We start from the raw sequence: 14,790 nt of genomic DNA, 5'->3' as shown, positions 1-14,790 counted from the left end.
TAACTATTATTCCCAAAAGTTAATTAACTTTTGGGTATAATAGTAAAAAATGACATTCGTTTAAATTAACCATTTCAATAAATTGTATTTTTACTTAGAAAAAAAATTCTAGATGATTAAGTTAACTTTATCGTCTAGAGTTTTCGTTCTTTTAAACTTTCATAACCCAATAAATTGGCCGTCTAACTTGTCTTTACGCTCACGATATTGAAGAACTGGTACGTTGATTGTAAATAAAAAAGAATTTGAAAAGAAAACTTCCCGTTTCATTGCTTAAAGTGGGGTTTACTAACTTTTGATTTGTCAATTAGAAAATAAGAATAAACAAGATTGAGTTCAGTTTCAAAAAGACATGAACTGGCGACCAGTATGAACCCTAATCTTTCGTGAAGATTGTTCGACGTCATTATTAGGAGATAAGAAATATTTTTTTTCTTAGAAGCTCTAGAGTTACAGGTTGTTAGTTAAAACTTTCTTTGGGCTCACACTGAGTCATATTTACTGTGTGAAAAAAGTGAGATATATAATTTTATTTGAATATATAATATTTTTTCAACATCAATTCCTTTCAGGGAGTCTTGTTTTTATGCCTCAAAAATTTATAGGTTTTTTAGCATGTTTGTGAACTTTTATGATAGGCTAAATTCAGATATTTAGCAAGAGATGGATTTTCAATGATCAGAGAAGACAGGCAACGAAGAATCAACGATCATCATTGAAAGCTGCATGAAATATGTCCATCGATTGGATTTGAGGGGAGACCACTTTGGGAAACTTCTGATTTACAAACTAGTAAACTAGTTCAATGATTTTGTGAATTGTTTTAACTTGAAAAACAAAATATTCACTATTTCCAAAAAATCAGTTTGTTCTCTACTGTTTTGAACAAAACTATGCCGAGATATTTTGAAAAGAAACTACCTGTAGTGGGTTCTGTTAGAGGGCGATTGTTTGATGAGATACATCCACATTTCATAGGCTTTTTCAATGTATTTTAGTGCCTTTGCTTTTTGCTCCCCGCTCGGTTGCTCGGAGCTGGTAAGATTACACAAAGCTGCAAAATGGTATGCTCTACAAATATAAGCGTTTGGTTTCCGTCCAAAAGCATGTTGTGTCTCTTTGATTGCTTTTTTGGCTAATATCTCAGTCTTATGTCTGTCACCCTGTGAAAATAGTAATTGCATTTGAATGAAAGTTATTGACGCAATTTGCTTCTGAATTAACTTATTTTGTAAAAACTGAGTTTCTGATTCAAGGTTTTCACGAATGTCAGAATTCAAAGCAACTGCCTGGTCCGATCGCTCCATTTTAATGAGCATAGCGACCCAAAATTCGTCTATAAGCATTCCTATCGTAACACAATAGAGTGTTTTTTCACATTTCTGCCTCAAAATATTTGAATCCCGTCGTAATTGTGCTAAAAGTTTTCTAATTCTCCTCGACTCTGGTCCAGATTGCTTCACGTCTTTTTGAATGCGCATTTTGCAGTAAATTTGTAACAGTCGGAGATGTAAACAGTGTTCTTCAGTAACAGAAGGCGGCAATGTCTTCATAAGATTTTCGGCTAATTGCATCAAACGCACATCTTCATTTAGTTGTCTTCCTTCACTGTCCACCTGTTTGATTCTCGAGGCCCACCATGAGAGGTACAGCAGATCCAACACTTTCAGTTTCGTTATCTCAGAGCTGAAAAGCAATAACCACAGAGCTACCATAGTTTAAACTTAACACACACATATATATAAGTTCAAATGTGTACCGAAAGTGTTTGTTAATTGTACCAATTGACTTCGAATGCACCGGTACATTTTAACACAAATTTTATCTTATCAGAAAATAGGTCTTACCAAGTCTAAACGTCAAGTCTTTGATCTTCTCTTGAAAAAATCAGTCAGTATTTGAAAGAATTATCGAGGGAATTTAACGTATTGATGACCTGTAAGTACTCTCGACATTATCGTACTGTCTAGTGACAAAGTTTTATTTTTTTCCTGACAAAATCGCCTCAGATGTGGATTTTTGAACGTTCGTTTAGCAGCCCTCTATCTGAGATATTCAAACTCTCAAACACGGCTGGGACTCTGCTAAATTTTTGAGGCTGACCCGTCTCTCAAAGAGAATGCGCTAAAACTGGAAATTCACTTAAAACCGTCTATATTCTGCTAAGAAGCTAAGATCAATGGTCGAGAGCTGTAGCGCTACGCAAGATCACCGCTGAGCGTCGGTTAAAGTTTGGCGTGAAAAATTACCTAAAATTGGTCAAATAGCTAATTATTTTGCAAAATCTACGAAATGTTTCTATGCAACTACCTGGGGTGATTTCCGGTTGAATTAATAATTGTTCTGACCCACATTAGTGGGGGGAGGAACAATATACCCAAATGGGTTTTTTTTTGTTCAGTCAATTTTTAACGATTGATATATTCATGGTGGTATCATTAGAAAGCTCGTCCAGCGTAGACTATGGAATTAAACATACAATTTTTTTTGATTTTCGCTTTTTTTCAGGGACTGAACGAGGTTAAAAGTTTTCAGAATAATAGACAGATTTCAGTTGTTTTTATTCACATTTTCCGGAAATTCTGCCTATAGTTTTGTCAGTTTCGCTAGAATGAAAAAAAAAACTAAAAATGTCGATGGTTTGTTCTCTAAAGATGGAAGGTTATCGATGAAACATTAATCTAATTATTGGCTGAAATTTTTGCTACTTGCTTAAAAAAATCAGCCTTTTTTGATTAAAAAAATGCGAGCAACAAGCCTCATTAGTTGGCTTAAACTTGGCTTGAAATTGCCAGTGAAAGTGAACACCCATATATTGCTGAAAAAAATGCTTCAAGAGAAGGCTAATTTACTTCTTCGCTCTCTTTGAAAATTTTTGGTGTTAAAAATTTGGTTAAAATATCTCGATATTTATACAAACAGCACTATTTTTCTTTGAGGTATGAATTTTATTGACAAATCATCTATAACCACTGGACTGGGAATCATTGAATGTTCTATATGTGCTTAGAGTAAAAACAAGGCTTGTTTTGGTCTGATTGTGATTTTAAAATCCAAAAAAAGTCCGGATTGTAATCAGTGGCTGTCTTTTTTCTAATTAAATTATCGCCATTTTTATGTTCATTAAGGTACAGAACGTTTTTATATCAAGACCCACTACTGACAGGTTCAATAGTCATCATTGACAATTGCCAGGCTATGTTTTTTAACTTTCTATTCGAAAACTTTTCATCGTTTTGTTTCACTTAATTGTTTTAAAAAAACAAGGAATTATAGAGCTATGCAGCTATTTTTCACTTATTTTGTGGTCAACTTGGGCAGAATTATTTCATCAAAGGCTGTAGGCATCTTCAGCTTGAAAGAAAACTAACCTCTAAGCGGTTTTAGGCTTTGAGTAAATGTTTTCTGGCTTCAAAGCTACTAATTTAAAAAAAAAAATTTTGAGATTTGCTCAGTCTTAAGGTTTTCTATTTCTGATTTTGTCCAAAACTTTGACAGAACACTTGAAATTTTTTTGTGGTCAAAAAATAAGCACAATTGAAATTTTTTTCAAAAAAATTTTTGGGAATAGATTATGGTTTCAACGGTTTCGACACCGTTTTCTATAAGAATTTAATGGAATTCATTTCACGTTTGTCATTGTAGTATGAGAATGGTAGTATGGTACCTTTTTTCTGGTAGTTGTATGGGAATTTCTTGTTTATAAGATGTCTCAAGAGTATGAACTCCTATTATGCAAGAACAAATGAGCCTATTTAGTGTTTTAGTTGCTAGCTCATGGTTTTCAAGACTTGAAAGATAACTGGGAGGTTTTTAAAAATTTTCATTTTTCTGTTCTTTTTGCTTGTTTGTTACCTACTCTCATTAATCACAGGACACAAATGACATTTTGACGTCCAAAGAAGACAAAATTGGAGATACATATTTTTTCTGTGAACTACTTATGGTTTTGATAGCTTTGTTAATGCTTTTTCGAAAAAAAATGGTTTTATATGTTGTTTGTGTTTTTTAAACGTCCTTTTTTAAACGTATGACAAATTCTGCTGTGTGGCAGCTCTCATTGGCCTACATGGAGGAAGGGGCAAACAAATTTAGAAATCTAAATTTACTGCTGATAGTTTTTTATGACTTTGAATCTAAATGCTTGCAAAAAGTAATTTTGGCTATGAATCTTTTTTTTTGTTTTTTTTTACCCAGTCTTGCAAAATACCATCCGTGTAACCCCTTTTGGCATCTATGGAGTGATCATTCAGATAAAACTGGTCTTTTAAACTAAGTATATGGTTTCAACAGTTTTTCCGAAAAAAAATTAAAAACTTTTGATCTATTCTGTTTCGCTCCCCAGTGCTTTCTATGACCCCCAGATACAACTTATTTTTTCTTATATAGCACCTTACTATGTAAGATAAAATCACGTTTGCCTGAGGGTCATAAAAGATTTGTGCCCATTGAGCTTGGCGCCCTAACAGAACAGATCCGAAAATTTTTGCCTGAGTTTTGATTTTGCTTTTTGTCAGTGCACAACATTTTTTTAATGACAGGTTTCCATGGCTTCCGTTGGAGGAATAAAGGAAAAAATTTAATGACCTAAAAGTGAATTGATAGCTGATGATTTTCATAATTTGGAAAAATATTGTTTTCAAAAAAATTAAATATTTCTGATCTTTGAGTCTTTTGTTCTTTCTTCTCTATTTTCGTTAATCACTGTTCAAATATTAGAATATGGGTGTCTCAAAAACAAAAAATTGGACATATATACAATTTTCGTTGAGTTGATTACGTTTATTGCGGGATCCACGCCGGTTTTTCTATTTTTTCTTTTTATTTTTGTCTATACTTGACGTATAATTGTTAACGTATTACAACAGATTATTTGTTAACTACATTTTCTGAGCAATAATTGAGCCTGTTTAATTTTTAGTTTATTGTTGATTGTTTTAATGACTATAAAAATAATGGTTCTTAATAAAAGTATTTTCTTTTTGGCATCTTCGGTTCTTTTTGGTCTGTTTATTATTAGTCTCATTAATTACAGGTTGCATATCATGTTACCGGCATAATAGAAGACACAATTCAACAAATCTTATGACCTAAGTCAACTAAATATGGTTTTAATGGCGTCGGACTTCGTTTTTTGAAAAAAAAATTAATTTGGTTTCTTTTTTTGTCTGTATTTGACGTTCTTTTTCTAAACGTAGGATATACTCTGATCAAAAAATGTCTCAATAGTCCCGTTTAAGGGAAGAAACCAACCAATTTTTAATTCAAGTTCTAGCTAATCATTTTCTTGACATTTGAATTCCTTGTTTCCAAATAAACAGAGCTTTGTTTTGAACTTTGCTCTTTTCCTGTCAACGTGTTACCTTGTCTCCTTAATGAGTGGTCACATATCACTTTATTGGCGTTTAAAAAAAAGCGCAACCAAACATTTCTTATTCTATGGGAAAAGATCAGAGTTTTAACGACACCGTTTTCTCGCGAAAATGATTAATTTTTTTTGTACTTATTAATTTCTAGTTGTATGAAAAAAATTTTAATAATGACAGATCCCAATGTCTTATTTTATGGAGTTATAAAAGATCGTATTTAATTAATTCAGTTTATCTATATGTGTTTTCATTACTTTGGAACTGATTGCTATTTAAAAAATGAGCGTCTCATTAAAGACGGGTTCCAATTCTTTTTTTGTGAAGAACAGTGATGAACTAGCTATTTTGTTTAGTTAAGGTTTTATCTGCCGCTATTTAGACTGTTTTATTAATATTTTCGACAAATATACATCGAGTTTTGGATGTTATTAATGTTTGTTGTTGTTATCTGATTTTGTTGTTCGTCTTGTCTCGTGTTCTTAATAATGGCAAATCTATTTGGCCTTCTGAAACGGTTTTTTTAAGTCCACTTTTTGATTTGAGGTGAACGTAATTTTTTCATATACACTATTTATTTTCGAAAAATATCTGAATTTTTAAAAGTTTTCTATCCCATCGTCATTTGGCAGACAATTAAGCCGATATGAACGGGGTCGGAACATTATGTGCGAACGCACATTACCGAGCCTCCTTGTTTTAGGAGGTTTTCCGAAGCTTACTCATAAAACTTCTTGTTTTTAAATATATAACTACTCAAAGTCAAATGATATCCTTGCCTTAAACGTTTGATTTAATTGAGTTTCTCTTATTCTTCTATATTTTGATCGGTGAACTTACAAATTAAATCATGTTTGTCACATAATGTCACAATAAACGTTTAGAATAAATTCTCTCGCCGCTTCCAACAATCCTCCTCTCAATAGATTTCTTTGTAATTTTGTTAGTTAAACTGCAAATACAAAACTATTTATAATTAGTTCTAAGTTTTTGAGTGTATGTATGATCGAAACAGCGCATTGGTCACATTTCTCACATATAATGTTAACTGATTTCCCAAGGTATTTTCTATATGATGCTATAACAAAACCTATGAATAAATGAATTATCACCGCTAAAATAAGGTGATTCCCCAGATTTCCTAAAACTTGTTAATAATTTTTAAAAACAACGTTATTGGTTTTATGTTTAAGAATAGAGAAGGCTCACCAATTTGTTTTACCCGTGTTTTTTGGTTAACACTTTTGCTAACTTTTTTGAATTTGAGATTTTTTAATCAAAAAAAGGCTCCAAAGACGCTTTTGTATCCTATTTCGTTTAAATTTGCAGAAAGTAGAAACCTTACAACTGCTTTCACAATCTTTGAAAACTCCAAAAAAGGATAGCTGTACATTCCTTTCCATTAGGAATTTTCTGAAATTAAACGTTTACCTGTTCTTCGAAAAATGAACCTAATAAATATACAAAATGGGTGATTTTTTGGTGGTTTGTTGAAATATTTCATTTGCTAATTGATCTATTTTGCAGACACATGGGATAGTTAATTGTTTTTCTTGGACACTTTGCAAACTCAGGACTAGGTTTGGATTCATCATGGATTCTTACAATCAATAATCATTCGGATTAGGGCAAGGTCTTTTTCAATTTTTTTTTGCATTATTGTTTTCTCTTATGTTGATTACAGACGAAAATGATTTCATAACAGGATTCAATCAATAACAGATCCTATTTACAACAAAACACGGGCATATAAATTATTAGTTTGTCTTCTGAGAACATCTCATAATTTTTATGGCTCTGACAATGTATTTTCGTTAACTTTAAATGATTTCTTCTGTTTCGCATTCATTTGTCACTTTTTGCAGCCTCATGACTACTTATTATTAATTTAAGATCCACTTGAGTTCTTGAAGAGCTATAGGTGAATCTATACAATGCCTTCAATTGTTATCTAATGCCTCTTATGACTATGAAAATATTGGTTTTAAGAGAATGTCATCCTTTTTTATGACAAATCTTGAACGTTGTCATTTTTAAATTTATTTCTGTACCCATGTAGTTTAGTCTAACCTTATACTGGGCAAAAATGTTTCCAAGTGAAAGAAAAAAACTTATTGTTGGTTTTTTTCTGAGCAATGGTTTTTTGGCTTTCTAACTACGAAATTCAACAAAACTTTGTGAAATTTTGCATAATTTCTTGTATTCGGGGTAGTTAAATACTCATTTTTCAACCAACCTTAATAAATATACTTTGAATTGGCATTGAACAAGTGCCCAAAATAAACACTTTTTTTGACTTCCGATAATTTAAACGGCTGCGAATCAGTTCTCACACAATTTTTTTTGGATTTTTGTCTCTGCCGTTAATTGTGGTTCTTTCGTTTTTGTGCGGTATAGTTCTGTCAATTAAAATCCCTAATTAATTCTGTAGATGTTGAAACGAATCTATTTACTTATTTCGGATTAAAGTTAACTTTTAATTAATTTTTTTTCAAGAAAAAAAATTTATACTTCCCAATTCTTGCATATTTTTCTCTATTTGGGGTTGTTATTTGATTTTTTTTCAACTTTACACATAGCTAAAGATAGTTCCAACTGGTATCGAAAGATTGCGCAAAAGAACCGGTTTAAAATTTTCAGTCAACAGCTTATAGTTTTAACGACTGTGCATCCGTGCTCTCCAAAAAATTTGCGCCTCTAGATGTCGTTCTGTTTGTTGTCGTTTGGGATATTTGTTCCACGGATGTTTAATTGAATTCATTTTCCGAAATCAGTTTATAGCTGAGTGTTTTAAAGACGTTGGTTTTATTTGCTAATGAAAAGAATTTTGTTGTTCCCAATTTTTCCTCTTTGTTGTCAACAAGTTACTGAGTCTTATTATAGACATAGCTCATCAATTTTTGTTGCTCTGAACAATAGTTTTGATGTTGATTATGTTTTGACTGATGTCTATAAAGTTAAGAAAGGTGTTTTCATAATTCCTTGAGTTTTTGATACTGGTCAAATTCTGTGGTTCTTTTTGTTGTCTTTTTCATAAAGACCTTTTATCTAGAAGAAACAGTTACAATCAAAAAAGAACCGAGCAAATCTGTCAATTCTTTTCTTCATTTTAAAGTTTTTAATGTTTTTTAATGCATTACTGTAAATATAATGGCTTCAACACTGTGGCTTCGATAATTCATTTGTGAAACTTTGAGTTCCGTCCGTATTTGCCGTATGTTGTCGTCCTATGATTTGGTCGCAAAAAAAGAAGCTTAGCTAGCCTCCTGGGCAGATACAAATTGATTTTTTTTATTTTAAATTGAAAACATATGCTTCGTTTGAGTTTTGGGAACATTTCTTTTAAAAATATCATTGGATTTTTAAGCTTTGTCTTTTTTATCTTATTTCTTTCACATTTTTAGCTTGTTCTCTGTAACGACAGATCGCCTACTGTTTGCACCAAACCAAGATACAATCTTTATAAAACTTTCTTTTTCAACTGATGGTTTTTTGGCTTTGGTTATACGCATTTTCATAAGAAAAGTGTGATTTTTGCATATTTGACCGTTTTCTTTCGTTTGCCATTTAACGATTTTCATGTTTCTCCAAGATTAAGCCATGGTTTGAACGGACGCTGCATCGCGTTCTTGTTAAATTTAATTTTTTTTTGTTTCGCTTTGCTGTTTTTTTGCAGTCGTCCAACATATTACGGATTACGACAAGACTCAATTGCTTCGTACGACGTATAATTTAGCCCTCTTAATGAGCCGAGTTTATACAAAGTGGGCTTGAGAGGTCTTATACCCTATCCATGTACAATTAATGAAGTACAGGTTGATTTGTGTAGATCAGGTTTTATCTGATTCCTTTTTCATTTTGCCAATAATTGTTTTTTAATAGAGTAATCAAGTTTTGGTCGTAATTAATGTTTGCTATTGTTTATTTTTGTGTGTGTCTTGACCAGTATTCTCATTGATGGCAAGTCTCATCGGCTCTCTGGTCCAGCGTTTTTTTACAGTCCAAGAATTGGATTGTATTGTTGCTCCGTCTTTTTTTTTATTTTTGTAAGATATTTTCTCACCTTTTTTATGACTTCGAGCTTTCAAGACGGGATAAACAGGTAAAGCTCAGCGGGCATCAAGTTTCATTAGAGGCCCTTAGCCGCGTTTAGTAGTTCATCAAGTACTTAGAGTGGTGACGCTACTAGGAAAGCCGTAATTCAAGGCTAACAGGTCATTTTCAGAAGTTTTTGAGCCCAAAATGTTGCAATTTTTTCGTCTTTTCTTCGGATTTTTTGTTGGACCACTCTGAAATTGAGGATTGTAAAAGTTGTTAAAGGCATTTTGCAAGACGTAAATACTTTTTTTGGCCATTTTAATAGCAATATGTATTGTTACACTAAGCATAAACACCGTTATTTATTCTAATTTTTAAAGTTTTTTCAAGTCTTTTTGGTTGTTTTTGGTTGTTTCAGCTCTTGGTGTCACAAAAATAGGTTATTTTACAGTTTCTAGTGGTAATGGAATGGTTTTCAACTTCACGAATTTTACCAATTTTTTTGATGAAACTCACAGTTTTTCCAATTTTCTGACATTAATTGTCATTATTCAAGTCTTCCAGCTCCAGGTGGCAAGAAACCTCCGCTAGTATTTGCTAATAGTTTACTGCAAAATCTTTATTGGCCATGGCACAAGCCAATTTTTTCAAATTTTTGAAAATTGTTGTCAATTTTTATGTGTCTCTAACCTAAACAGTCAAAACATTTCCTTTAGGTTTTGATAATAGGGTATTGCATAGTTTCTAGTGGTAATGGGGAAGGTGTTTCAAGATTTGAAAATACAAATTTTAGCGATTTTCAAATTGTATTTTTTTCTTTGACTTCCTGAAATTTTAGTCTTTTACCTCAGCGGCCAGGGGTTTGCTGCTATTGAGTTTGCTAGTATGTTATTGCAGAGTTTCTAGTGGCCACAAAATAGTTTTCTGTTTTTTTAGATTGCAAATATAAGTAGTTTTTTAAATAAAGCTTGCAATTTAAAATTTTTTGATCGTTTTCAAATTTTTTGACTTTTTTGTCATTTTCTGAGTTTAAGTATTTTTATTGGCCAACAAAACTTTTTAAATGTTGCAGATGAGTTACAAGACAGAACTCTGGAAAGAAAAAATGAATTTGAACTTTTTTTCAAGACACATTTTCGAAAAATATCTTTGAATTTTTCTGTTTTTCTGGTTCATTTGAAGCATTTGTCAATTTTTTCGAGATTATCTACCTTTAGTGTCAAAATATTCTCTTTCAAGTCTTTTGCGTGAGTTAATGACTATATTGCATTGTGTCATAAATGGCCTTCAGGTTAAAAGCTTTAAGAGTTTTAGGAATAATTGTTTTTTTGTTTAGTTTGATTCTTTAGTTTCTCAATTTTCGAGATTTCGTCGTTTTGGCTGGGATTGTTCAATTGATCTGCTGGTCAGGTACATTAGGTCTGTTTTTCATTCAATTCCTTGGATTGTATTTCAGGACTTGTCCTGCTATGTTTATCACTTAATTGTTTGTTGAAAGATATGTGATTTTTTGCACAATTTCTTTCTCTTCCTCATTTGGTAGACAATTAAAACAAAACGTGGATGGGCGGGGTCGGAACATCATGTGCGAATGCACATTACCGAGCCTCCTTGTTTCTCATTGCTTCACAGGTCCATGTGCCTGCGCATTTTCAGAGCATGATTATGAAGGCAAGTTCTCGGCCGTATAAGGGGTCGAAAATAGACCAACCAGGGGATGCTCAAATTTCATAGCAAGAAGATTGGTTGTAATTGTTTTGGGTCTTTTCCATTATAGTCCCCCAAGGAAATTATAGCCCCCCACCCATTATGGTATGCAGGTTATCTGACCACGAAGCTGGGGGGGGGGGCGCTATAATGGGAAAGACCCAAAGTTTTTTTTATAAAATTGAATTGCTTACCGATCATGTAAGCTCATTTTGAATGATGTCTGTTCCTCTATCTTACAAAGCTGTGAGTAGTGACTTTCCAACAACTCGTAGGCAGGCTGACAAAGGGCACATACATAAGTGAACAGAGCTTCATTATAGCATCTGAATGTAGCCGAGTTCGAGAAAGGCTCTGGGACGTTCATCGCCATCTTTTAGTGGGCTGATAATAAAATTTGAATCTAATAACGCAATATGTGCAAGTTCATATAATTACGGTTGTTTAATAAACCATAACATTAATAACGTTATAACAAACCACCAGGCTGAAATGCATATTATAATATTAAAAAGAAACCTGATTGAGAAACGCTCATGTGCATTTTCATTTTCGTTCTATTCGTTCATATTGATTTCTAAAATGTTTATTTGTTTCATTTGAATAGCACAAATATACCATGCAAATACACACTTAAGCATGCCTGCTATTATGTAACGCTGTGTAAATGGAAAATCTGAGAGCATATTATGTCGACATATTTGTTAATTCTACTCTTACACATACACTCACTGTGTTTGGGAAACACTCACCAGTCGCGATTAGAAAAAAAAACGAGACTATATAGGAACCATATACTTAATGTATTATAGTATGGGTTGTGTGTATCCCATATCAGACCGTTATAGCTACTACTACATATTGTCTCACAAAATTCCCTTGAAAAGCCATTCAAATAATCGTGGCAACAAGTCTTTCTATATGTAATGGGGATCAGACCTGCAGATACAAAACAACCCAGGTTGAGGTGCTATCCGGAATTGACCTTTGATCAGACCATCTCAGACTAAAGTAACCTATGATCAGACCATCTCAGAGTAAAGTAACCCATGATCAGACCATCTCAGACCAAAGTAACCTATGATCAAACTAAAGTGCGCTCGAAACACCGTGTGCGCTCGAAGTGCGCTCGAAACTGTCTCAAATCAGATCTTGACAGACGGAAATGACCCCTGCTCAGACCGAAATCAGAACATCGTCCAGACGATTATGCGCTTAAGATGACCTCTGATCAGACTATTCACGACCAAAAATGCAACTGATAAGACCAATTTCTCCACTTCATCGCTTATTATATGTTCAAAAATAGAGAAATTTTATCGGTTCAAGGAGTTGTTTTAAGTAAACCAAAATGATATCCCAGACTACCAGTAGTATGTAGGTTGTAAAGCAATCGGAATGGTCCGTCTGACGTTTTCTGGAGAAAAATTCGTATTTCACTCGGAATATTGACTCATTCGCTTATTATATTTTCGGAAAAAGGAAATTTTATCGGGTAAAGGAGTTGTTTTAAGTAATTTGAACTGATATCCCAGACTACCAGCACCATCCCCAGACCGAGGTGACCTCTGATCTTGCTGGAATGCGCTCGAAAGTGACCCTTGATCAGACTATCCCAGACGGATATGACTTTTGATCAGACTAATACCATCCCTTAGTGACCTCTGATCACACCATCCCCAGACCGAAGTGACCTCTGATCATGATTAAGTGCACTCGAACTAAATCCCAGACCCTGTAATTTTGGTCTGGGAGCACACCGTCTGCGTTGGACTTCGTCTGATCAGAGATCACTTCCGGATGGCACCTCAACCTGGAAAGCCTCTTTTGACAGCTGGCTCTAGTTTAGACCTCATCTTCACGAGACGTGCTGCCAAACTATGACTCATAATCAGACACGTGTGAATTGTGTGCTCAAAGATAAAGGGTATAGTTTGGCGCCAAAAACGCTTTATGATCTGATCACAGACAATTTCGAGAGCAAGTGGATCTCATCAAAAAATATTCTAAGCACCTTGGGTCTGAGCAGAGACAATTTTTGTATTTGTAGGTCGTCTGATCAGAAACATTTTGAGCGCAAAGGGGTCTTTCTGATTTCTGAAGATGACCTCTGATCATACTATTCACGACCAAAAATGCAACTGATAAGACCGATTTCTCCATTTCTTTGCTTATTATATGTTCAAAAATAGAGAAATTTTATCGGTTCAAGGAGTTGTTTTAAGTAAACCAAAATGATATCCCAGACTACCAGTAGTATGTAGGTTGTAAAGCAATCGGAATGGTCCGTCTGACGTTTTCTGGAAATATATTCGTATTTCACTCGGAATATTGACACATTTGCTTATTATATTTTCGAAAAAAGGAAATTTTATCGGGTAAAGGAGTTGTTTAAAGTAAACTAAACTGATATCCCAGACTACCAGTACCATCCCCACACCGAAGTGACCTCTGATCATGATTAAGTGCACTCGAACTAAATCCCAGACCCTGCAATTTTGGTCTGGGAGCAAACTGTCTGCGTTGGACTTGGTCTGATCAGAGATCACTTCTGGATGGCACCTCAACCTGGAAAGCCCCTTTTGACAGCTGGCTCTAGTTTAGACCTCATCTTCACGGGACGTGCCGCCAAACTATGACTTATAATCAGACACGTGGGAATTATGCGCTGAAAATTACAGGGTGTATTTTGGCGCCAAAAGGGCATCACAATCTGATCACAGACAATTTCGAGGGCAACTGGATCTGATCAAAAAATATTCTAAGCACCTTGGGTCTGAGCAGAGACAATTTTTGTGTCTGTAGGTCGTCTGATCAGAAACTTGTCTGAGCACAAATGGGTCTGTCTGATCAGTGATAACGCTCAGATCAGTGATATCTGATCAGAGACATTTTTGAAAGCAAGTGCGTCTAATCAGTGCAAGAAAACCACGGTAAATTTTCTCTTTAACTGCTTGATTAAGAGTTGTTGGCTCTTCTATTGGCCAAAATATCAAAGGCTCTATTAGAGACTGTTGGCGCTGATCAGAACCAAGAGGAGCACAAGGCCCCAAAGCTTTCTTAGAAGTAAGTATGAACAATTGTTGAAGATCTGTCATTTTTCAACTAATTTGAAAGAATCTTGAAACAATGACAGTTAAAAAATGTGAAATCTTTTTGTTTTTTAGGTTTTTCTAGGCAAAAATTGGTTCAATTTACTTGAATTCTGATACCAATGTTTCGCTGAGAACGTTCTTCATGAAACAAAAATTTTATACGGATGCCGAAATTGAGTCTGATCAGAGATCGCTTCCGTCTGGGACTGCCTGATCAGAGATCATTTTTGTTTGATACCTTGTCCTTGGTTGTGACCGCAAGAACCCAAAAAACGACATGACTCCCTTCCAAAATTTTATGGTCAAGCTTCCCTGCAAAAATCCTCTTGAGTGTCTTAAATTAGACTTTTAATTGACAATTTTGGTTAAGCGTGGTCTAAACCAGAATCGAGCAAAAGCATTTTCACAATTTTTTCTGGAAGATTTTTGTCGTCTGTTATTTCTTTATTCATTTCAATTTCGTTGATGAATCATAAGCAGCAATCAGAATCTCTCATTTCTTCAGAATCTCAATTAGGTATGCCCTCAGTGGTCTTGCTACCTTTCTAGTAAAAACAAAAAATGCAAATCCAATGTACAGTTAA

At 34.0% G+C, this 14,790-nt stretch overlaps 1 protein-coding gene across 1 annotated transcript in view; it reads right to left on the bottom strand.

Annotated features, from left to right (window-relative positions):
• Positions 1–11,683, bottom strand: part of LOC142350962 (uncharacterized) — a 28,081-nt gene extending 16,398 nt beyond the window's left edge. The window contains exons 1-2 of the mRNA XM_075402992.1: positions 11,306–11,683; positions 922–1,686 (exon numbers count right to left, since the gene is read on the bottom strand). Of these exons, the coding sequence (XP_075259107.1) occupies positions 922–1,686; positions 11,306–11,484 (944 nt within the window). The 5' untranslated portion in view covers positions 11,485–11,683. The remainder of the gene's footprint in view (positions 1–921; positions 1,687–11,305) is intronic.
• Between the last annotated feature and the right edge of the window lie 3,107 nt (positions 11,684–14,790).

This window comes from Convolutriloba macropyga, chromosome 1 (genome assembly GCF_964194025.1).
Source record: "Convolutriloba macropyga chromosome 1, txConMacr16.3, whole genome shotgun sequence".
Taxonomy (NCBI): Eukaryota; Metazoa; Xenacoelomorpha; order Acoela; family Convolutidae; genus Convolutriloba; species Convolutriloba macropyga.
The sequence above is the reverse complement of the archived record's forward strand: the minus strand, read 5'-3'. Positions and strand labels throughout refer to the sequence as shown.